Below are 23,398 nucleotides of genomic sequence, written 5' to 3' on the forward strand. Positions count from 1 at the left end.
TGAGGTGCTGGGATGGCACAGTGACACGTGTCCCTCTGCTGGGGCTGACTGGAGCAGCCAAGGGCTCCCAGCACAGGCAGCAGCAGAGGGCTCGGCAGCAGCTGCTGTTCCTGCAAGGGAACAGCTGCAAGTGTGGGAGTGAAGAGCAGCACTTTGAGCAGCAGTGTCTCTTACCTCTGCTATGGCCTGATCTTCTGTAAGGTCCAGTCTCCTCCTCCTCCCTCTCCTCCTCCTCTTGGGAGAAATAAAGGGCACACAGTTTCCCTTCTGATAATTCAGCTCCCATTCCCAGCAGTGTAGCTGGGACAGTAGTGGGGGTGATAAAAGACGTGTGCTTGATGAGTCACCAGGAAACAGGATGTCCCAAAAAGGAGCAAATCAGTGTCAAATCAGTCTTCTGGGCTCTCTGATGGGGAGTCACTGATTTGGCTCTTTGTGCCTCAGTTCCACTGAGGTTTTCCTAGAACAAGTAACTCATGTACAAGCAACTCTGATATGGGGAGAAAAGGTAAAAACACCTGAGTGGGTGTACTGTGGTAGGGCTGGGAGTGGGAAATGGTGTGTATTCCCCTCAGGAATCAAGACCATCAGCCAGTTGGAGGATTGTGGAGCCAAGGCTGTTTGCCCCAGAGTGGGTGGGCAAACACACTGCTGCCATTTGAGCACCTGACCCTGTAAGGGACTTGTTCTGTTCCTTTCTTAGATACTTGTGGAGATCCTGGAAGGGGAATCTGTCATCACCTGGGACTTCGACATCCTGAAGGGAGATGTGGTGTTCAGCCTCTTCCACTCCAAACGAGCTCCTGAGCCAAGCCACAAAGAAGCCACGTCACCAAGTCCCTCTGGTGCAGGGGACAATGTGCAGCTCATTGACAAGAGCTGGGTGCTGGGGGTGGATTACAGCCGGGTGGAATCTCCTCTGGTCTGCAGGGAAGGAGAGAGCATCCAGGTCAGAGGGGTTTGGTCCTGCCATGGCTTCAGAGTCCTGAGAGCTCCAGACTAATCAGGTGGTAGAGAGGGAATTAATGGTGTGGGAAATCAGGAGCTGCTAGAAAGGGGAGCTGTGGTCATTCCCAGCAGCAGCAGGGGAGGGATTCTGCCCCTCTGCCCCACTCAGGTGAGATCCCATCTGCAGACCCCAGCCTCAGCCCTGGGGCCAACAGCAGCAGGACCTGGAGCTGCTGGAGAGAGTCCAGGGGAGCCCAGGGAGATCCCCAAGGGCTGGAGCCCCTCTGCTCTGGGCCAGGCTGGCAGAGCTGGGGGTGCTCACCTGGAGAGGAGAAGCTCCAGGGAGAGCTCAGAGCCCTGCCAGGGTCTAAAGGGGCTCCAGGAGAGCTGGAGAGGGACTGGGGACAAGGGATGGAGGGACAGGACACAGGGAATGGCTCCCACTGCCAGAGGGCAGGGATGGATGGGATATTGGGAATTAGGAATTGTTCCCTGGGAGGGTGGGGAGGCCCTGGCACAGGGTGCCCAGAGCAGCTGTGGCTGCCCCTGGATCCCTGGCAGTGCCCAAGGCCAGGCTGGACAGAGCTTGGAGCAGCCTGGGACAGTGGAAGGTGTTGGAATGGGACGGGCTTTAAGGTCCCTTCCCACCCAAACCATTCTGTGATCATTTTCTGGATACCCTGTGAAAGTGGGAAATTCTTATTTAGAGTGAGTCATTGGAAAAAGACTCCAAGCTAAAATTCTTATGGAAACTAAGCTAAATAAGCTTATTTTTTTTCCCCTACTGGTACTACAGGACTGTGTCTCAGGGAGGTGAGACAGGTGAATGACACCTGTGCTGGGTCATTCAGCCATTCCCCCAGACACCCGTGGTCACCTGGTGTCCTCCCTCCCTGCAGGGGTCCCATGTCACACGCTGGCCTGGCTTTTACATCCTGCAGTGGAGGATGCACGGGCCCCTGCCCTGCTCCAGCTCCAGCCTCCCCCGCGTGGACGATGTCCTGGCCTCCCTGCAGGGCTCCAGCCACAAGTGCAAGCTCATCTACTACTACGAGGTGCTGGCCTCCAAGGACTTCAGGTGGGGCATTTACAAGAGGTTTACTACAAGTTGCACTGAGTGTGAGTTAAACACTTGGATATCAGAGACCCTCACAGGGGGTGTATTTCACTGAGGAGGGGATGGACACAAAATTGGTGGCATTTTTGCAACCTGTCTCCTCTGATGCTGTAGGTATTTAAAAGTTCCCTTTAATCTGTGTCCACCAGTGAAATTTGTGCTTTGGGTCTTGCTTGTAGCTGCCTGAAGAGCAGGAGATTTTTAACTCAAGAGGGTTTTTATCTTAGTTGGGAATATTTTGAGAAGCTGCTTTTGGAGTAATTTAAATATCAGCTGGGCTATTTCCCAGATGACTTTGTTTGGCATTCGAGAAGGATGAGCACTTCTGAACACAGGTGAACAGCCAGCCTTGGCAGGGTGTGCCTGGCCCCCTCCCCATCTCCTGTTAATCTGAGCTTGTGCAGGTCCTTGTCTTCTCCCTAGAGCTGGAGGAGGCATTGGGCAGAACAGACTTGAAGGTGGTTGCTTGAGGCGTGACCTGGCCAGGTCCTGTGGGGTCAGAGTAGCAGAAATCCCTCACTCCAGTCATGTTCTTCCTGAGCCCAGGCTGCTTTTGGCAGGAGGAGCTGGAGATGCTGAGTTGGGACTCTGGTGTTCAGCAGTCTGGAGTCCTTGGGTTCACAAGCATTTGGGGTGCTCTGGAGCTTTCCTTTCTCCTCAGGGACAGCTCCCAGAGGCTCCAGCTGTGTCCCTTTCCCCAGAACAATAGTCAGAGACAAGGAATAGCTGTAAATGGGAAAAAATGTCTCTGACTGATTAATTTTTCATCATGACACAGAGATTCTTAGAGAGCAAGTGGGAAATAGTGGGCCAAAAAGCACTTTGTGCAAGTGTTAGAGAGGGGGAGCTGATCTGTGGGAGGAATCCCTAAATTGCAGTCTTCCTAACAGCACATCTGTTCTGTCCTGTCCCAGGGGATCCATGTCGAGCCTGGAATCTTGCAACAGTGGCTTTTCCCAGCTGAGTGGAGTCACCACATCTTCCAGCCAGTCCCAGAGCAGCTCCCACCTCTCCAGATAGCAGAGCCAAGGCTGCAGCAGCAGGGGCACCCGGGGCTGCTCCAGCCCCAAACCAAAGAGCTCCAGGGCTGAGCCGTGGGGCAGCCGCAGCCATTTGGACACAGAGATGCCTCTGGGAGCTGCTTCAACCACAAAAACTGAAATTCCAAGGGCAGTTTTAGGAGTTTTGGGTCAGCTGCATGCTTCTCAGTAGCCTCCTTCAGCACCTGTGGGTTTTGGGTGCCTGGGAGTTTGCAGGGATCCACTCCACTCCAAAGGGCTCTTCCCATCAGTTCTTTCCCCAGAGGAGGCTGATGTTGCCTTACCTGTTGGACCTTTAGATAATTCCTGGGTGGCAAAACGAAGGGAATGTCCTGGGTGCCCACGGGCTACTGGTTCCACACTGGACAGTCAATTGGGCATTCCAGGGGCAGGGCCTTGGAAGGAACTGCCAACACCTGGGTACAGGTAGGATAGTTCAGAAATCACTCCCAGGCCAAACCAAAAACCTCTTCTGGTCTGGCAGGATGCTCTGGGAAATGTGTTGCATTTTTTAAACCCTGCTGAGAAACAAAGTAAAAATATTTTTTTTTTAGAAATTCCAGGCATTTACTCTGCCTGCAGTGAGTGGCATCTTTCAAACTATTGTTTCTTTTTACTCAGGTTTACAGCAATAATGGGTAGATCTGTCCCATTCCCTAGTGGATGGGAACTGAATCCAGTCCTAAAGGGCTAAGAAAAGCAATATTTGATTTCCTGAAGGCACAAGATTTTCTGGCAGTATTACAGAACTTGCTTCTTTTAAACATGAGCTCACTTGAAACCATTCAGAGAGGCATGTATGTATGTAAGCACTTACTGAAGCCTATTTATTCTATACTAGCTTATTTTAAATTAATTTTTAACTTATTATGTCAGAAATGACTATTTATTAAATACAGTCACCTTTTTTTAATGAGATGAACTTTGTTTTAGAAAGGAATAACTGATTGTTTTCAATCCCAAGTAATCTTTCTGCTTGGGTCCTGATCTTTATAATCACTGGATGTTCTTGCAAAAGGGCTGCAGTGGGGTAAGGGCTTGTGGCATCTTCCTTGCAAGGAAAGGTGAGAGTCCAGTGCTTTTTTAGACTGTTTTTTAGGATTAAGAAACATTGAGTTCAGGAGTTGTCATGAAGATGCACTGTCTTCCTACCCAGCAAAATGCCACATTTGTCCCTAATCTCTGATTGTTCCTCTAGTCAGGTTGGGGAGCAAAGTTATCCATCCGTGTTCTTGTCCAGGTGAAAACAACGAGAGCAGGGGTCAAATACTCACCAAGTTTTTATTCAAGAATCTGTGAAGTTGTTCGTTCCCACCCTTGTTTTTAATCACTGGATTTGAAGCACCAGGCTCTGCCAAAGGAGAAAAGAGCCAAAATATTTGGGACAATGGGAGACAAAGAACTTGATACGGTTTTGAGTTGTTTGGTGGGTTTTTTTAAGGATTGGAGCCAAGGGAATCACTCTGCACCTTGCATCTCTCCCTGTGAACAGGTAACTTGATTATGTAGAGCTCAGGGAAGTTCTGATTTCCAATTCTCAGTTGTTCCATAGACTTTAATATTTCTCCCAGACAAGTGAAACTTCTGTCTCTGGCATTTCAGCATAACTGGAGTCTGATAAAGAGGGACAAATGTAAATGTAATTTGTACCTTTCCTCTGGAAAGTCAGGAATTCTGGAAGCAAAGTCCATGCATGTATCCCTCATGGAAAATCCTTGACCCAGAATAAAATCTTATTCTAGAAACGGTTTCAGACTCCCAAAGCCCCAGGAGCAAATCCAGCCCTGTCTCCCTGTGCTGTTTCAGGATTTTACCTTCCCTTCTTAGGAGGTTGCTCACATCCTACAGTGACAACATTCCTGTTCCCTGGGTTTCTGGGTTTGCTCTGAGTAAGAATCTCTTTCTTTGCCCTATTTTTTTGTTTTGGTTTTTTTTTTTTGTTTGTTTGTGGTTTTTTTTGTAATTTTATTTTGAAACGTGGGATATGCTGGTTTTTGCCCACCAGAAGTTTGACTTTTGTCAGTGAAGCACCTGGAACTTGGCCCCTAGCAGATCTCTGAAGGGTGAGGTCAAGGGCTGGTTCCACAGAGTGTTCCTGGCTCTGAGGATATCCCAATCCCAGTTTTTCCTATTGTCCCTTGGCAGCACCACTCCTCTGCCCATCAGAGATCATGGCACAGGTCTGTGAAGCAGCTTGTGACCTCTCCTTGGCAAAGCTGCCTGGTTTATCCCACCCGATAATTTACTTGGAAACAAATTTAAATTTTTTTTTTCCTTTTTCTCCTGAATATTAGCAGGAAAAAGGGAGCAGCATCCTGGATGCTGTGCTTTCTAAACCTGACCTTGTGAACTGCAGATACCAGACAGAATTCTTCTGCATCACTTTTTCCTCCTTCAAACAACATCATTGTGCTTTAGAAAATAAACTCAGAGTTTCCTTCACAGTGAGCTGAGGCTGGGAGGGGTTCTGGATCCTCAGAAATTTCCTAAGCCAGAACCTGAGGAAATGGGCTCATTTTGGGTGATGCAGCAAAGCCCTCCCTGCTCCGTCCCCAGCAGCGAGGCCGGTGAGCTCGGGCTGTGTGCAGGGAAGGAGCTGCTAATTAAAAACTGGCTCCCAGTCCATTGGGGCTCTCCCTGCTTCAGATATTCTTTATGCAAACACAACACCTACCTCAGAGCTGGTGCCATTCCTGTGGTGGTGGGGGACTGCAGGATGCTGTGCAGGGTGCCAAGGGCTGTGCCAGAGGTCCCAGTTAAATACAGCCAGATGTGACAGCGCCATTGCCAGTGAGTTCCCCAGCTCTGCCCCATCCCCTGGGCCCTGCCCGGGGCTGGGAAGGGCAAACACAGAGTGTGAGGATGGATGTTGGATGGCCTCGGCTGTCGCTGAGGGCACAGTGCTGAGCCACGTTTTGCTGCTCTCGGTGTGAAAAGGAGGAGGAGGGCTGAGCCCCCGGGGCACCAGGGGTGGCTCCAGCCCCGCAGCTGTCACCGCTGCCTCTGGGGGCTCTCACAGGGACGCACCGCAGCAGCTCCATCCTTCCTCAGCTCCTGAACTCACTGCTGGAAACAGAATTCCCGACGGTGACCAGGCTGGGGAATCCTGAGTGACTGAGATGCAGCTGTGCTCCTCTGCTCAGCCACTTCGGTTCCGTCTGTTCCCTTGCAGGAACTGTGACTAACAGTTTGTCATCCCAATTTGGTTTGTCGGCAGAAGAGTTTGAAATGCCACAATCTACTCACAATTCCCAGTAGGAAGTAGTGAGCCCAGCTGTCCACACTGGGCTGGGAAGCTGCTGGGGCTGAGGCCAACCCTGCTCCAGGCAGGGAATCCCTCATTTCAATAGGCATTTTACGAGCTCACACTGCTTTCATGTCCCAGATGTTTGTACTGTGAGCAATTAATGCAAGGAGCAGCTATTAGAGATTTACTTGACAGTGGCTGTCAAAGATTCCTGCATGCAATTAGCTTTAATATTCCTCCAACATCTTTGTGATGCTCCTTGCATCTGATTATTTCTCTCTTGGAAGGTGACATTGGAGTCAAGTCACATTTGCTGGCTTTTAATGGCACCAACACCCACTTTCAAGATTTCATTTACACCTAAGTTAAATGGGCATTAATTTTTTTAGTAGCACTTACTTTCTTTCCTTTGCAGCTGGCTTTGGTTTTATACATTGAAATCCTCATTTTTCTCAGCTAAAACCCTCTAACTTCAGAGCCCACTGCGGGGCACTGAAATAACAAATGTCCTCCTGTGATGGTGTCTGTGGGTCCTGGTAGAGCTGTACTTTTGGGTATGTGGGAAATAAAACATCTCTGAGAACACGTGGAATTGTTTGATTCAACTGTTGAAATTGCAGGGCAGTGAAAATTCAAGCCTGTGTGCTGCACTCTTTGCCCCCAGAAGCACGGATAAGGCTCGTATTCACTTTTTCCTTCTTTTTAACTAAAATGTTTGGTCTTTTTTTTTCTACAGAACCAGCATCTTTTGTTTAATTTCCTAGCACAGAGTGAGCTGGAACAGCACATTCTACAGTGTGGGTGTTATTAAAAATAAAACAGCCCCTGGGTTCCACTGGGTGGCTGAGGTTAACTGGGAAGGGATCAGCTCCTTCTGCAGCTGCACATCAGGAATTTGGAGTTTCAGGCAGGTAGCACTAAAAGACTTTATTCAAGTTTCTGTAAATCATAGAAAAATAGTGTCTTTTGGTTACAGGCTGATTTGGTGCCAACACTGGCACAGAAATTATACATCCTTTACTTGGAGAGGTAAAAAGGGAGTGAGTGCATAAAGATGTGTGGGGCTCAGGCTCTCGCCCCTCTGCAGCATCCAAGGCTGGGCTTCCCTCACGGGGAAGCAAACTCAAACGCTGTTTGAACGTAACTGTGCAAGACGTGTTCCAGATTCCAGAGGAGGTGCTTGAGATCCTGTCCCTCTGAGGAGTGCCCAGCTGGGGTAGGGCAGCCTAGTTCGTGCCACGCCAGCCATGCCAGGCTCTCCCTGTCTGTGCCCTTCCCCACGGGGGCAGCTCCAGGCTGTGCCAGGGTCCCTCAGCCCACGGAGCTGGGCAGAGCCTTTGGCTCCTGGGACTTGGAGAGATGCACAAATGGAACCTGGGACCTGAGAGGGCTTTTTTTGGCACTGTGGTGCAGGAGCTGCCCCAAAACACAGCACCCATCACGCTCTGGGGCTGCTCTGGCCTGAGGCTTGGTCAGAAAACCCTCCAGCCCTGCGGGGGCTGTCACAGCCCTGCGTGTCACCCAAGCCCCCACCACGGCTGGAAGAAGAGGGCTCTGCTGGCACTGGGTGCTTCACCTGCTTCAACATTTTAGAACAAACTTGGTCACTTCTCTGATTAAAATCTGAGCTTAGCAAGGAAGGGCAGACACTGACTAATACCCTTAAGCCCAGCTTTGTACTAGAGGCAGTTTAACTAGCATTTAAAAAGCACTGCTCGGGTGAGCAGGGATCTTTCAGAGGTGCCTGTGACTTGCATCCCTCAGCTGTTTCCCTCAAGTTTTGGAAGGAACCAGCCCATCTCCTTTCCTGCTGCAGCTGTGGAATTCCCTCACCCAAGGGGTGTCCTGCATCCCCTAATGCTGCAGTCCTGAGTGCTGGGACAGCAGAGGAAAGGAAACCACAGCCTCAACAGGGCAGTTCTTGGGCTGAGGTTCCTCAGGCAGCAGTTTGAGGCTCCCAGTCGGTGCTGAGGGGCAATGCAGGGTGAAATACCTCATCCCATCCATGATTCTAAAGGAACTCTTGGTTTGGGTCCTGAGTGTCCTCGGGCTCCTGAATATCCTCCTGGTCCCAGGCAGCAGAGGTGGGGCTGCGAGGGGTGTCCCCGTTGATGTCCCTCAGGGGGTAGTAGCGATAGTCCCGGTCCTGCTGCCGCCGCCGCCCCTGCAGCACCAGCCCCACGTTCCCCAGGGCACTCAGCACAAGCAGCAGGGCCAGGGCAGAGCTCAGGGAGAGCCACGAGCTTCTGTGGGACACACAGATCACATCACCAGCAGCTCACCTGTGGCTTGTGTGCCCAGGTGTGCAGAGGATTGCCCTCCCTTCTCTGTGCTCCCAAGCTTGTGGGCCTGCTCTCAGGCAGGACAGAACCATGGAATCATTTCGGTTGGAAAAGCCCTCCAAGATCACAGAGTTCTCCCAGCACTGTACCAACCCATGCTCCCAGCTGCCACATCCACACAGCTTTTAAATCCCTCCAGAGATGGGGACTCCACCACCTCCCTGGGCACCCCGTGCCACTACCTAACCACCCTTCTGTGAAGGAATTTCCCCAATATCCAACCTAAACCTCCCCTGGCACACCTTGAGACCATTTCCCCTTTTCCTGTCCCTGTTCCCTGGGAGCAGAGCCCGAACCCCTCAAGCTGTCCCCTCCTGTCAGGAGTTGTGCAGAGCCACAAGGTCCCCCCTGAGCCTCTTTTTCTGCAGACTGAACATTCCCCATGCTCTGTGACAGCCTCTGAGGTGTACAGTGAGCACCAAACACTTACTCTGACAGAGAGAACTTTTCTTTGCTCTTTTCCTTTTTCTGGGAAGCCAAACACTGTCCAGCTGGAAAACAAAGAGGGAAATAAAATGGGGCAGGGTGTAAAATTCCACTAAAGAAGAGCAAGGTAAAGCAGAGTTGGTGGCTAAGCAAACACCATTATGCACTAAATCTGCTCTTCCAGCTTTTATACAAACCCCACCCCCTGCAGTCACATACCTCTGTGTAAGTGGTCCTGCAGTGCCCCGTGGTGGGTGATGTTGCAGCTGCCAGTCTCGGGGTCACAGGGACACGAGTGGTCACACTCACAGCGGCTCTGGCAGCTCGGCCCAAACCAGCCCAGGGGACACTCTGGGGATGGGATCACAAAGGGATTGGTCATTGCCAAAGCTCCACCTGCTCTGAGGCCACCCAGGCTGTGGCTGCAGCTCCCTTAGCTCAGCTGAGCCTGCAGCAGCCTGCGAGCTCCATGCTGGGAGTTCAAGGCTGCTCTTTGGTGTGCTTCAGAGGGAAGTTTGTGTAAAATGGATCACAGAATCATGGAATGATTTGAGTTGAAAAAGGGACTTCAGAGCTCATCTTGCTCCTACCCCCTGCCATGGGCAGGAGCATCTTCCACTATCCCAGATTGCTCCAGGACCTGTCCAACCTGACACTGGACACTTCCAGGGATGGGGCAGCCACAGCTTCTCTGGGCAACATCTCTGGGATGGGATTGGCTGAGTGTTCCCAGGCTGGAACACAGCATCAGTGACACAAGCAGGCAGCCAGGAAGTTCACACCCCCCTGTAATTAAATCGTTCACTCAGACACAGGAGGACCTGGAGTGGTTACCAGGCAGAACACTTAGCACTGGCACAAGTAGTGTGAGGGTGGGATGGCAGAACAGCCCTCTGGAGCATTCCACAGGCACTGACCTGCATCACCTGCAGCCTGGACTGCAGCAGGGCCTGGTGCAACACCCTGGAGCAGAGGATGTTTTGTGTTCACTCAGGAACACTGAGAAAAGAATGCAGTTCTTTGAGGCTAAGACTAAACAAGAATCCACAATTTCCATTGATGAAGCAAACTCCTCTTTCCTCTCTGCTCCTTCCTCTCCCTTTTAGCCCATTTGTGTAGGACAGGCGGGCCCAGAAGAGCTGGGAGCCGGCTGCTGATGTTCAGGCCTGAGCTACCCCAGCACAACTGCACCTAAGAGGTGGCTCAGAGGTGACAGAAAATGCTGTCCCCAGCCCCAGAGGTCGCTGAGACCCTTACCGTGCTCACAGCTGGTGCCGTAGAAGCCGGCAGGGCAGGAACAGGCTCCGTGCACGGGGTCACAGGAGCTGCCGTGCTGGCACCGGCACTTCTGGCTGCAGGACTCCCCGTAGGAACCAGGAGCACAAGCTGCAGGAGACAAGCAGAGGTGTCACCAGGGCTCTGGCAGCACAGCTGAGCAATCCCAGCACACAGCCACAGCTCAGCCCTGTGGAAGGATGCTCAGCAATAAGCTGAGTGTGTGTCCTGAACAAGGAGCAAAGACTTGAGTGTCTCCTGCCAAGCCAGCTGCAGATGCTCCAGCTGCAACTAAACACACACTGCCAGAAAAGAGCAGCCCAGCCCACAGGGTGGCCTTTCCCTTCCCTGCTGCCCACCTCGGGCAGGCAGCTGTTGAAAGTGGTTCCCACTGCCCTCTCCCTGGCTGTGAAGAGGCAGTGGAGCAGCAGCCAGCATTTACCTTCAGTGCAGTTGCTGCCAGTCCAGCCGGCGTCACACAGGCATCCAGCTACAAAAACAGGGACCAGGCGTTACTGACAACAAAACACTTGCAAGCAGCAAGGACTTGAAATTAGGAGCCTCTGCCTCTTGAGGTGCCCTCTTACCCCTGCCAGCAAACCCCCAGAAGAGGAACCCTGCACCCACACAAAGGGTGGGTTCACACACCCCCTCCCCAGCTGCCAAATGTAGCAGAATCCCTGCTGATGGCATTCCCTGGGATCAACTCTGGGGCAGCTACTGGCAACACCTGCACCCACCGAGCTCTGCCCAGCCACTGCACTGGGGCACACTGGAATGAGAGTGGAGTCAGGAGGACAAGAAGAGGGTAACAGGACTGGGCACAGAGGGGCAGAAGCTGGGGGCAGACATTCCAGCAATCCCTAGGTTCAGATTCATGGGAGAGTAGCAACTGCACACTTGTAAAAATTATGAAGTAGGAGAGGCAGGTGAAGAAGGAACAGTAAGGGCAGGGGACAGAAGCAGCTGCTGTCACACAGCATAATACACAGCCCTGTCCATCAACAGCCTCACAAGCCCACAGCACAACCCTGGGCCAGAAAAGTAAACTGAGGCACAGAGCTTTAAGTTTCCAGCCCCCAGCCCTGCTACTGGCTCCTAAAGGCAAGGCGTTCTGACCATCTGTGCCTTGGATGCTGGAGAGGGGAAGAAGCCCCACCCACCCAGCTGGTGCCTGGTGACAGGCACACAGTATTCCCCAGGGATATTCCCCACGGAGGTGCAGCCAGGTTCTGCCCCGCTGCTGCGCCCCGGGCCCCTCGGTGTCACCCGGGCCCCTTGGAGTCACCCAGACCCCTCGGTGTCACCCGGGCCCCTCGGTGTCACCCGGGCCCCTTGGAGTCACCCTGCCCGCTCGGTGTCACCCAGGCCCCTCGGTGTCACCCTGCCCGCTCGGTGTCACCCTGCCCCTCGGTGTCACCCTGCCCGCTCGGTGTCACCCTGCCCCTCGGTGTCACCCTGCCCGCTCGGTGTCACCCTGCCCCTCGGTGTCGCCGCTCAGGGACTCACCGGCGCTGCAGACGCCGCGCAGGCTGCAGTTGGCAGGGCCGCAGTCCAAGGTGTCGCAGGCGGGCCCTGCCCAGACGGGGCTGTCGCAGCGGCAGTGCCCGGCCACGCAGAGCCCGTGGCCGCTGCAGTCGGGCGGGTCACAGCCCGGCTCGTGCACGCACACCACGGTGGAGACGCTCCGGGGACAGCGCCACATGCCGTCAAAGGAGCTGGGGACAGCGGAGGGGACAGCCTGAGCTCACCCTGCACCGCCCAGCACAACACAACACCCGTTACGTAACCCAGAGATTTCCTCCTGAGCCACACTGCAGACATGAACATTAATACTGGGAATATATAAACAATAAACTGCATTGGAGTCAATGTTTTAACTGAGTTATAAATCCCATCTGATAGGTACAATTTCAAACGTGGAATTACAGAAGCAACACAGTCCCCCTTAAAACAGTCCCAACTTCCCTCATTTTGACACCCAGCACACATTTTCTTGAACGTTATTTGCTTTGATATTAATTGTATCACTGTAGTTATGGCAACTGAATGTTAAATCCCTTCATGTTTACAGTCAGAAGTGACTAAAAAGTTGAATTTAAAACAAAATATTCTTTAGATTCTCTCCAATGAGGAAGGGCAGGGTCTCCAAGTCAGTGTTTCTCTTCCATAATAATAAGTTGCTGACAGATCTCTGCTAATTCCCATGGATGTGCAGCTCTGAATCTCCCAGACCAAGAGCTGCTGCCTTATCCGATTCCCACATCAGCCACTCAGTCACAGCCACAGCTTTGCTGCCTGTCTGGAACCAGCTCAGCCTTAATCCTTGATAACTAAGTGGAAAAAACATGGAGTCACTCAATCTCTTTAAATTCTAGAGCTGCCTGCTCCTGCAGATCCTGTCACCTGCCTTTGCTGTGCCCTCCCAGCCAGGCCAGGGCGTGGGGCAGGGCTCTGCACCCAACAGGAGCTGCAGGGCCCCCGGGCAGCACCCACCAGTGCTCAGAGGGGTAGTTGGCCAGGGTCCCGTTCAGGACCAGCGTGGCAGAGCCTCCACCATCCAGGTTGATAGCGTTGATGACTCCCTGCTGCTTCAGGAACTCTGCCATTTCCCACAGGTTGACCCTGCAAAGCAGAGGTTGTTTGTTGATTTGCCTTCAGTGAAGCTGTCAGATCAGGAGCTTGTTGCTCTCTGTGATGGAAGGGGAAGCTCTCCCATCCCAGGCACCCTGAGGAGGGCTCTGTGAGCCTTTTCTGGCTCTCCTGAGCTCTGCAAGTCTCTGCCTTAAAACATGTCCCTGACAGCTGCAGTGCCCCTCCAGTGCCAGGAATTTAAGCCCTTACCCTCTGGACTCTGTCTGTCCATCCACATGAACCAAGACCAGGCGGCCCTGACGGTCGTGTCCCACCGCAGTCCTGGCTGAGATCACATTGATGAACTTGTCAAAGGTTCCTGCAGGACGGGGAACAATTCACACTCAGCTGGGGGACAGGATGGGCTGCTAAGAGACATCTGTCTGCAAAAGAGCTCCCAGCAAGGGCCTCATCTGAACTGAAACACAGGGAGAGCACAGCCCAGCCTCCTCTCGTTCATCCAAGCCCTATAACCGTGCTCTTGATTAAGTTTTTGTCTGGCACAAGCACAAAGCAGGGGACTCACAATCCCTTGGCTTTACACTCCTGTAAGAGGCACATGCTGAGTTTCTCTGGACAGGTTTAGACAGGATAGGAATTCTTGACTGTGAGGGTGGTGAGGCCCTGGCCCAGGTTGCCCAGAGAAGCTGTGGCTCCTCCTGGATCCCTGGAAGTGTCCAAGGCCAGGCTGGACAGGGCTTGGAGCTACCTGGGACAGTGGAAGGTCCCTCCCCATGACAGGGGTGTGGAGTAAGATCACTTAAGGTCCTTTCCAACCCAAACTATTCCATTATCTATGAAGCTTGACTTCTTAGGTGCCCCTTCTCCCCAGAGCCCCAGGGGAAGGACAGTCCATGGCAGGCTGAAGCCAGGCCCCACAGTATTTACCTGTGGTTTGAGTGTCACCACACTCAGCCGCCCGGCTTTGGTTGATGTACACCTCTCCATTCCTCAGCAGCCAAACCACCCCACTCACGAGCTGCACAAAAGGGTTTGACTGATCCAGGACATCCTCCTCAGACAGGTAACTAGGAACAGAAGGCAGCAGGGTTACCCACAGTCACATCATGGAAAAGCCTCTCCTGCTGCCAGCAGGCTCCTGAAGTAGGGAGAAGGGCAGGAAAAGGCAGAATGAAGAATAGCTACATCCAAAACCAGGGGCCAAGCAGTGTGAAACATCACTTTAGGAGCCAGAGCAGCCCCTGTTCTCTGCTCCTCTACACAATCCCACAGCTAATGACGGTCCCAGGCCACTGTGCCTCCGTGTGGCCAGCAAAGGCAGCAATGTGGCAAGTGGATCTGAGCCAGGTTAACAAGAGCAGAAAGCATCTGGCAGAACACAAGGACAGAGTCACTGCCAAATACTCAGGGATATGTGGAAGCAGCTGTAACATCTTGCTGCCTGTCAGCTTATATTCTCCAAAAATGTGACACCAAACAGCTTTGGAGAGCATTTGGAGCTACAGCATCCAGCCTGCCTGCAGCTGTGCTGGATGCCACCTGCTCCTTCCAACTGGGAAGGAGGTTTCCCTGCTCCAGCAGGCAGCAAAAGGATTGTTCAGGTCCCAGCTCCATGCTCAGGTGTTGTGTGTCACCACAGGGTGGCTCCCGAGGGATACTGCTTTCTCCTGAATCAGGGTGATGGGGGATGTCTGGGGGAATCAGCCTCATGGGAGCCTGGTGCTGGGGGATGTTTGCAACTGAGAGCGTGGGAGCAGGGGCTGGAGCAGGACAGCTGTGCTCTGCCAGAGGTTTTGGGTTTAAAGATGACTTTTTTGATGTCTTGTGGGAGCTGGATGCTCAACTTTTGCTCAGTATCTATGACTGTGGGCAAACAAAGCTTTGTAGAAATGTGTAATTGCAAATACCTGAATGGAAAACGTGCAAAACTAATTCCCTTTTCCCATGGGAAAGGAACAAGGAGACAACATGAACATGGCTGAAAGCAGATCAAACTACAAACAGTCTGGGCAGGGACTGACACTGACAGCCAAAATTACTTACACCCAAACTATTTTTCTGATCATGGTTTGGAAGGCACAGTGCCACCAAATATCACAATAGTTCCATTTAACAGGGACATCATGCCAGAGCTGGGGAGCAGCAGGGCAGAGCTGAGGTTAAGGACTCAAGAGTGACCCTGAAATTGTTGTTGGTCTCCTCTGCAGAAGCCCCCTCACTGAAGGGACACCCACCCAACACCTCTCTCACACAAATCAAGGCCATGGTACTCAGGGCTGCCAGAATGGCTGCAGGACAAAGCCCTGGTTTGGCAAACTCAGTGTGGCTTTGCAGGGATCCTTCCTGAGGCCGGGGAGTGAGCTACCAGAACTGGAGGATGCAACTTCCAGGCTGCTGCTGCTGCATCTTCTGAGACCAGCAGGAGGGTCCTCAGAACCCTTCTTGGAGTTTTAGGATCCTCCTGCTGCTGGGGAAGGGCAGCTCCTGGAGGCCTTGTGTGGTATTCACACATCCTCTGAACAGAGACACAGACTTTCCCAGCAAAATCCTGGGAAAGTCTGTGTCTCTCTCTCTGTTCAAAGGATGTGTGAATACCACAGCCTTGCACTCCAGGGAGCACTACAGTCTCTCAGTCATATGTTCCTCATCAGAGGATGATCAGAACTTCTGTCTCCATCTGCCTGGGGAGGGTCACATGCCCAGGTGATCAAGGCCAGTGAAGCCTGGCCTGGACCAGCCACAGTGTGGCCAGCAGGACCAGGGCAGTGACCACCCCCTGTGCTGGGCACTGCTGAGGCACCTCCAGTCCTGGGTCCCCATGGCAGGAAGGACACGGAGGGGCTGGAGCAGGTCCAGGGAGGGGAACAGAGCTGGGCAAGGGGCTGGAACACCAGGAGGGGCTGAAGGAGATGGGAAGGGGCTCAGCCTGGAGAAAAGGAGGCTCAGGGGGGACCTTGTGGCTCTGCACAACTCCTGACAGGAGGGGAGAGCTGGGGGGATTCAGGATCTGCTCCCAGGGACAGGGACAGATTGAGAGGGAACAGCCTCAAGTAACAGGGCAGGTTCAGGTTGGACATGGGGAAAATTCCTTCATGGAAAGGGTGGTCAGGCACTGCCACAGCTGCCCGGGGCAGTGGTGGAGTCACCACCCTTGAAGTGTTCCAAAAAAGTGTTAATATGGTCAATCACAGGTTTGCCCAGAGAGGATATGGAGTATCCAACCTTGGAGATGTTAAAAATCCAACCAGATGTGGCCCTGAGCAGCCCACTCAATCCAACCTGTGCTGAGCAGGGTGCTGGATGAGGCACCTCCTGAGGTCCCTTCCAAACCCAGCCTTTCTCTACTGCAGCCAGAGCACAGACACTCCACTCTGTGTCTCCTCTGCAGGGAACACAGAGCCCTCTCCCCTTCTACCCCAGCCAGTGTCCCTGCTGCAGCTGGGAGAGGAGACACTGGAACCTAAACAGCTGGAGATCATAATTACTGAGTTTCTCTTCATCCTAGGACACGAGCCAAGGGCCACAGAGATAGCTCCATGAGGTACAGCTAGAACATCCCTAGCTTCAGCAATCCAGGTGAGTTTCTGCTCTAACTGGGGAGGCCAAGGAGGCAGTGCTGGGATGAGCTTCCTGCCCAGTGATGCCTGAAAGTCTTGAGGCTAGAGAGCATTCTCCAAACACCCCCCAGCTCTTACCCGAACACCAAGGTGCCATCTTTCCGGATGCCAAACTGAGCGTTTTGTAGGCCTCCAGAGTTTCTCACCAGCCTTCCATCGCTCACAACATTCCCAAGGCACTCTCCAGTTTTCATGTCAAAGTACCCGCCGTTCTGGGCCACCAGACACCTGCTGAGCTTTGCAGTCTCCTCCACGGGGGCTCTGCGTTGAGCCAGGCAGCCGCCGGCACCGCCCGGCTCCAGCACGGAGAAGGTCCTCAGGGGGTTCCTCACGAAAGTGAAGTGGCCATAGATCACCTTGCGGCCGCTGCCCTCCGCGGGGATGTACGAGACAAACGTCCTGGTGACAGCCACCGGGCCGGCCGTGCTGTTGTCGCCGGGCCACGCTTGGTGCGTGACGTTGCCGTACTGGACGGGCTGGCAGTCCCGGACGTGCCGGTGGCCGTGCCGGGGGCCGTGCTGCCGGGCCGGGTAGGGCCGCAGCAGGGGCTCGCTGCGGGGGCTCCTGCAACGACAACACCCGGTTGTCCGAGGCCGAAACGCGGGGAGATGAGAGCGGCGCAGCCCGGGCGGGCACGGCCCCGCTGGCCCCGGGCGGGCACGGCCCCGCTGGCCCCGGGCCCGCGAGTCCCGCGCCCCGCGGTTCCGGGGCGGCCGTGCCGCCGGGCAGCGCTGCACCGGCCCGGCCTCGGGGCACCGGGAGCCCCGCACCGGGCACCGCCGGCGCGCCACAGACCGTGCCCACACACTCACCCGGCGCCGCGGGCCACTTGCAGCGAGCCGAGCACCGCCAACGCGGCCAGCAGCACCGTCCCGACCCCTGCTCGCCCCGATCCCCGTCCCGGGGCCGGGCCCGCCCGGCTGGGACCCCGACCCGCGGGCCCCGCCGCCCCGCACACAGCCCCGCACGCTGCCCCGCACACAGCCCCGCACGCAGCTCCGCACACAGCCCCGCACACAGCCCCGCACGCCGCCATCTTGGCGGGCTCCGGCGGCGGCGGCGGCGGCGGCGGCGCCCCCTGGCGGCTGGCGGGGCCGGGAGCGGGGCCGGGAACCGGGACAGCGCTGGGACACGGGCCGGGAACCGGGAACCGGGACAGCGCTGGGACACGGGCCGGGAACCGGGAACCGGGACAGCGCTGGGACACGGGCCGGGAACCGGGAACCGGGACAGCGCTGGGACACGGGCCGGGAAACGGGAACCGGGACAGCGCTGGGACACGGGCCGGGAAACGGGAACCGGGACAGCGCTGGGACACGGGCCGGGAAACGGGAACCGGGACAGCGCTCGGACACGGGCCGGGAACCGGGACAGCGCTGGGACACGGGCCGGGAAACGGGAACCGGGACAGCGCTCGGACACGGGCCGGGAAACGGGAACCGGGACAGCGCTGGGACACGGGCCGGGAAACGGGACAGCGCTGGGACACGGGCCGGGAAACGGGAACCGGGACAGCGCTCGGACACGGGCCGGGAAACGGGAACCGGGACAGCGCTCGGACACGGGCCAGGCACCCGGGCTCCGAGGGTCCGGCTCTTTCTGCACAGCTCCTCTGACACTCACGGGCAGCACAGATCTTACGTCCCCAGTGCAGATCCGTCACCCCCTTACGGAGGATTAAGACTGTGTCTGTTTTCCAGAAGGGAAAAATAGCTACACTGAGGGAATGACGGTACATTGAAGCAGCTCTGGGTGATCCTGAATCTAACGTCAGTGGCTGGATCCTCTGGTACACCATGGCTAATGGAGTAATGATGAAAATGAGCTGTAGTTTACAAACCTGGGAATATTCTCTTCCAAGAAATGTCTTAGTCAAAGACATTATTGGAAGAATTAAATCACAGAATCATGGAATGTTTTGTGTTTGAAGGGACTTTAAAACTCAGCCAGTTCCACCCTTGTCATGACAGGGACACCTTCCACTGTCCCAGGCTGCTCCAAGCCCCGATGTCCAACCTGGCCTTGGGCACTGCCAGGGATCCAGGGGCAGCCACAGCTTCTCTGGCAGCTGTGCCAGAGCGTCCCCACCCTGCCAGGGAACAATTCCTTCCCAATATCCCATCCATCCCTGCCCTCTGGCAGTGGGAAGCCATTCCCCTTGTCCTATCACCACATTTTTTTATCAGTGTTTATGCTGTTGCAGTGGAATTGAATGGGGTGATAGTGACACTCAGCCTGCTCAGAGAGAGGGCAGGCAGCAGCTTGGTTTATTCAACGAGTAGTAATAATGTCCACGTTTGCCCATAGTAGCAAAACTCTTTACTAAGGCATTTGAGGACTGAGATATTTGAGGAGACAAATTCCTCCACTCTCAGCCTGTGGTTCACTTACAGCAGTGGCTTTGCCCACGTCAGACACGCAGCAGGTTCTCCACAGGCCACATTCCCTTCTGGTGGGAATGAAGGGTCTTGGACACACAGCATTGCCCTTGTCTTATCACATTGTCAAAGTCCTTCCCCAGCTCTCTTCAGGCCTGGATTCCATAAATGAGGTGGTACAAGGACAGGAACCACCCCTGCGCCCTGGGCACCAGGGCTGTGGAGCCACAAGCTTGAGGCTGTATTGCAGGAGGAGAACCCAGTGTTTCCATAGCCAGTGGATTATGCCTCAGCTTTCTCAGGATAAGCACACCTGGTTCAGATAAATAAATATGCTGCTGTCTCAGGTGTTCTGCAGGTGGGAAAATTGAGTTCTATGTCACAAATTAACCAGAAAACTCCCTTAGGACAAGCCAGTGCATTAAAAGATCTTAGCTTATGGTTATTATGCCTCCATTTTTATTCAGCCATGGAGAACTGCAGGCGTCCTACTTGTGTTTCCAGCTGGAAACAAGCTGTCCAGTGGAATCCAGGGTGGCCTAAAGGTGGTTTTCATGATCTAAACTCGGCTCTACATAAAGCATGAGTAGAGTGCTCTGGGAGTTCACTCAGGTTTGTGCTTGGCCTTTTGCTCAAAGAGCTTCACATTTTCACAGGGATCATCATGTACTAAGGGTTCCAGTGGGAGGCTTCCACCCAATGCCCAAACTCACATGGTCTTTACTGTGGCTTACAAGAGAGCCCGGAATCACATCATACAGTAGAATCCACGGGCCAAAAGTCACCTTTGGAAATCCACAGGGAACAGAAACCTCTTCCCAATTGGAATGAAAAACAAAGCACTATTTCAAAAAGGTATAGTCTCTCCTTTCCATATAGTGCCTTTGCTTTTCAGTTTACTTTCCCCTCTAAAGCAGCTCCTTCCATCTAATTAATATTAAGTGGAGTACAAGGGACTTGTTTTGCTCAGAGGAAAGGGTGGCATTGCCAGAATTCCAGTGTTTGTTTTGCAGAGACACATGATTTCCCCACTAATTGAGATAACTACCTGCTGTTAAAGATAACCAGTATCCATTCCAGGTTGTGTCACAACCACATTCATGTCCCCAAAATGCAGATGTGTGTGCGGGGGCTGGGAAAACACCTTGTGACCACACTGGGCCTAAAGAATCTCAGCAGCTGAACTTTGGTATGAAGACACACCCCCAGCCCAACTGAAGTCTAAGTCAGGCTCTAAGTCAGAATATCTCTGTTTTATTCTCTCAGTGGAGTCAGCCAGTGGGTGCTTTTTTTCTGTTATCAGACTGAATATCATGAGAGGAGTGTGCATGCTGATGTCTAGAGCTAATACTAATTCCAATTGTATATCCAGATATAAGGCAGATATTCTTGTGTCTTGAGCCTTGAGTTCAGTCCAGCTCTGAAAATTTGGGCATGACCACAATTAGGAAGCATTTTATCCTTTTTCTGCAATTTGAAAACTTTGTGTTGTGAAACAAATTTTTACTAATTTGAATTTCCCTCTGGTTACCAGCCATATGGCTGATAACCACACTGGCTTTGCTTTTACTGATTATCTCCTTTCTTCCTCTTCTATGCCCTGAGAGGAATAAAAAATGTATTTCTATAACATAAACCTGTACCTGCCTGAAAAGCCAATATAAACCATTCAGGGAAAACTGTCTTTGGGAAGTTATGTAAAAATTTCCTAGATCACTTATTTTACCTTCACTCCTTCCTTAGAGATTTTTTGGGTGAGGAGAAAATGAATAAAGCAGAAAAAAAGCAGCTGGTGAGGTTAAAAGGCAGCAATTCCAAGAAGGGTGCAGAGTTTAGAGTGTTTGAGGAAAAAGGAGCATTAAAAGTGTCTTTTCATGCAGTGGGTTGGAATGAGATGATCTTTAAGGTCCTTTGCAATCCAAACTCTGCATTGATTCTGTGATCCTGTGCCATTTTCCCTTCCAACAAGAAGGTTGGAAGGCTTTGTGAAAAGTTTATGGGAAACAGCTGACATTGGATGAGGTAAAGCAGGTGCAGGTACTAAACAATAGCATTAATTTTGTATTTTAGAGCATGGGATTGTTAGAGGAACATTAGGGCTGGTCCTCCTTTCGAACACCATGGGCTTTTCATCTTCAAGGCAAAGCCCAGGGGCGTCCCAGCAGCACCAGACCAGGCTGTGGGCTCAGTGCTGGGCCACCTGCAGTGGCATTTCAGGCCACTTGGAATAGCTTCCAAATTGAGACTATTCTGCAGCCGACTCCTTTTGTCTCCACTGTGGCAAAACACAAGAAGCAAATTACCTTGCTGTTAAAAATGGCCATAATTTATCCCTTGTGATATAGCACAGTACCAGTGCTCAGAGCCCTTTGGAGTCATGTTGAGTTTGTGAGGAGTTAGCCTGTGCCCCACAGTGCAGGTGTGATTGGTGCAAATACTTCTTACTGGGATAGCCAATCCCATTTTTTCAGTGCAAATTAAAAAAAAAAAAAAAAAAAAAAAAAAGTGGGTTTTAAAAGGTTTCAACTACATATATCACATGGCTATAAGAGTAACCAGGCTGTCATGAGATTTGCTTGAGACATTTGAATTGGAGACTTCTGGGATGAGAGAACTTCCATTTGTGAGAGGGATTTTGGCTGCTCTGTCTCTGTTTATTGCACTCACAGCAGTCCACCAAGGGCAGGAGGACTGGGGACAGAGTTTAAACAGATTATTTCTAGGGTAAGTGCAAACAGCACTTCCAAACTTTCTGAAATGGTCAGGAAGAAGAGACAGGAAAAGGCTTTTGTAAAACAGAACTGCTATTCAACACGTATGAAAAACTCTCTGGGCAGAGATCAGTAGATCTCTGAAAATGCATTTGAGAGAAATACATTCAGAAATCTCTGAAAATGCATTTCTCTCAAGTGCATCCCTGTTCTCAAAGCCTCAGCCAGAAGTGATCACTGCACCTTATTTATCTTTTTCCAGCTAAGTGCTCTGAAGATTACATAGGTCAAAAGGACTTTTATTGCAACTCTACCTTCATAAACTAAGTGACCGCATCCCCAAAGCTGAAACACTTGTAATTTTAAGTACTTTGATAACCTGCCAGAAAATACAGCTGGTATGGAGTTGGGGTTCTATGTCGGATAGCCTGCAAGAATCCATCAGTCCCTCATTCCATCGCAGCCAGGATATTTGCACTTTGTTCAAGGAAGTAAATAGAAAAGCAATTTGCATTTTGCATTAAAATAGTACAGGCAAGGAGCTGTCAGGTGAGATAGGAGGGACTGAAACCAGAGATTCCCACAAGACCAGACCTCCTACAGGTTGGAAGGGATGTGTGTGCCACGGTGGGCTGTGTGTGTAACAGCAGGAGGGGATGGGGGCTTTTCTTGAGGAAACCTTGGATCCCCAGGGAATGGGTACTGCCCCGAGGCTGCCAGGGCACCAGGAGTGTTCGGACAGCGCTGCCAGGGATGCCCAGGGTGGGATTGTTGGGGTGTCTGTGCAGGACCAGGAGCTGGACTGGATGATCCCTGGGGGTCCCTTCCCACTCAGAAGATTCTGTAATTCCATGCTTTGTCAGTAGAAAAATATGCATTCCGAGCAGAAACTTTGAGCAAACATTCCAGGCTTTATTTTGTTGTGGAACTAGTCTGCCCACACTTGTAATTAGTAATATGTTTTAAAGGAGAAGAATGGTTTCATTGTTACCACCTACTTGCTCTTTGGCAATATGGAGAGTTACGCTGGAAATGCAACACCTGACATCTGCCTCTGTCAAAGCCGGCAAAGAAACCTAACTGGAACAGCAGGATATCATCCAGATGGGAGGCCACAAGGGTCTACAGAGAGAAGCCTGGAATTGTGAAATTTCCTGGCTGGGAAGAGTCTCACAGGGATCATCCAGTCCAGCTCCTGGTCCTGCACAGACACCCCAACAATCCCACCCTGGGCATCCCTGAGATCATTGTCCAAACCCTCCTGGAGCTCTGGCAGCCTCGGGGCTGTGCCCATTCCCTGGGGAGCCTGGGCAGTGCCAGCACCTCTGGGGGAAGAACCTTTCCTGATCTCCAGCCTAAACCTGCCCTGGCACAGCTCCAGCCATTCCCTTGGGCCCTGTCCCTGGTCACCAACATCGTTCATTTGTGTCTTTATCCCTGTTTGTAGTGAAAAAATGCCATTTGTTCTCTGCATTGTTTGACAATCCTATCAGATTCTTGTCCAGTACAACAGACTTAATATTAAACTTTTGTACAACTTAATGACCTTTTCAACATGGTGTTCAGTCACTTCCATGATGCCAATGTAATGTGGCAAATATTTCTGTTGGTGGCCTTCTGTTTGTGCTGTATTTCCACCAGAAAACAGGTATCAGCAAGCTGAAAATAGATGGAAATTGTTTATTAGGTACACATATGAGAA

General features: G+C 52.5%; 2 protein-coding genes across 4 annotated transcripts in view; one reads left to right on the top strand and one right to left on the bottom strand.

Annotated features, from left to right (window-relative positions):
• Window positions 1–6,944, top strand: part of SEC14L5 (SEC14 like lipid binding 5) — a 39,466-nt gene extending 32,522 nt beyond the window's left edge. For all 3 annotated transcript variants that reach the window (XM_021529657.4, XM_021529658.4, XM_085592582.1), the window contains 3 exons: window positions 704–949; window positions 1,848–2,026; window positions 2,980–6,944. In XM_021529657.4, coding sequence (XP_021385332.1) covers window positions 704–949; window positions 1,848–2,026; window positions 2,980–3,085 — 531 coding nt within the window. In that variant the 3' untranslated portion in view covers window positions 3,086–6,944. The remainder of the gene's footprint in view (window positions 1–703; window positions 950–1,847; window positions 2,027–2,979) is intronic.
• A 320-nt stretch (window positions 6,945–7,264) lies between these two features.
• Window positions 7,265–17,643, bottom strand: NAGPA (N-acetylglucosamine-1-phosphodiester alpha-N-acetylglucosaminidase). The gene is made up of 11 exons (XM_085591861.1): window positions 17,420–17,643; window positions 16,686–17,171; window positions 13,918–14,057; window positions 13,240–13,348; window positions 12,892–13,020; window positions 11,905–12,113; window positions 10,838–10,885; window positions 10,378–10,506; window positions 9,340–9,471; window positions 9,125–9,185; window positions 7,265–8,598 (listed from the first exon to the last, which is right to left on the bottom strand). The coding sequence occupies exons 1-11, from the start codon at window positions 17,641–17,643 to the stop codon at window positions 8,364–8,366; spliced, it is 1,902 nt and encodes a 633-aa protein (XP_085447987.1). The 3' UTR covers window positions 7,265–8,363.
• Window positions 17,644–23,398: the final 5,755 nt, after the last annotated feature.

Source organism: Lonchura striata, chromosome 14, assembly GCF_050655825.1.
Source record: "Lonchura striata isolate lonStrDom1 chromosome 14, ASM5065582v1, whole genome shotgun sequence".
Classification (NCBI taxonomy): domain Eukaryota; kingdom Metazoa; phylum Chordata; class Aves; order Passeriformes; family Estrildidae; genus Lonchura; species Lonchura striata.

What these genes read in the sequence shown, in the direction of transcription:
- NAGPA (XM_085591861.1), bottom strand. Translation starts at nt 17,643, where the DNA reads ATGGCGGCGTGCGGGGCTGTGTGCGGGGCTGTGTGCGGAGCTGCGTGC. An exon ending in GGACAGACAGAGTCCAGAGG is followed by an intron (nt 13,021 to 13,239) that starts GTAAGGGCTTAA and finishes TCTGCTTTGCAG; the next exon opens with GGTCAACCTGTGGGAAATGG. An exon ending in GCGCGGCGTCTGCAGCGCCG is followed by an intron (nt 10,886 to 11,904) that starts GTGAGTCCCTGA and finishes CTGTTTTTGTAG; the next exon opens with CTGGATGCCTGTGTGACGCC.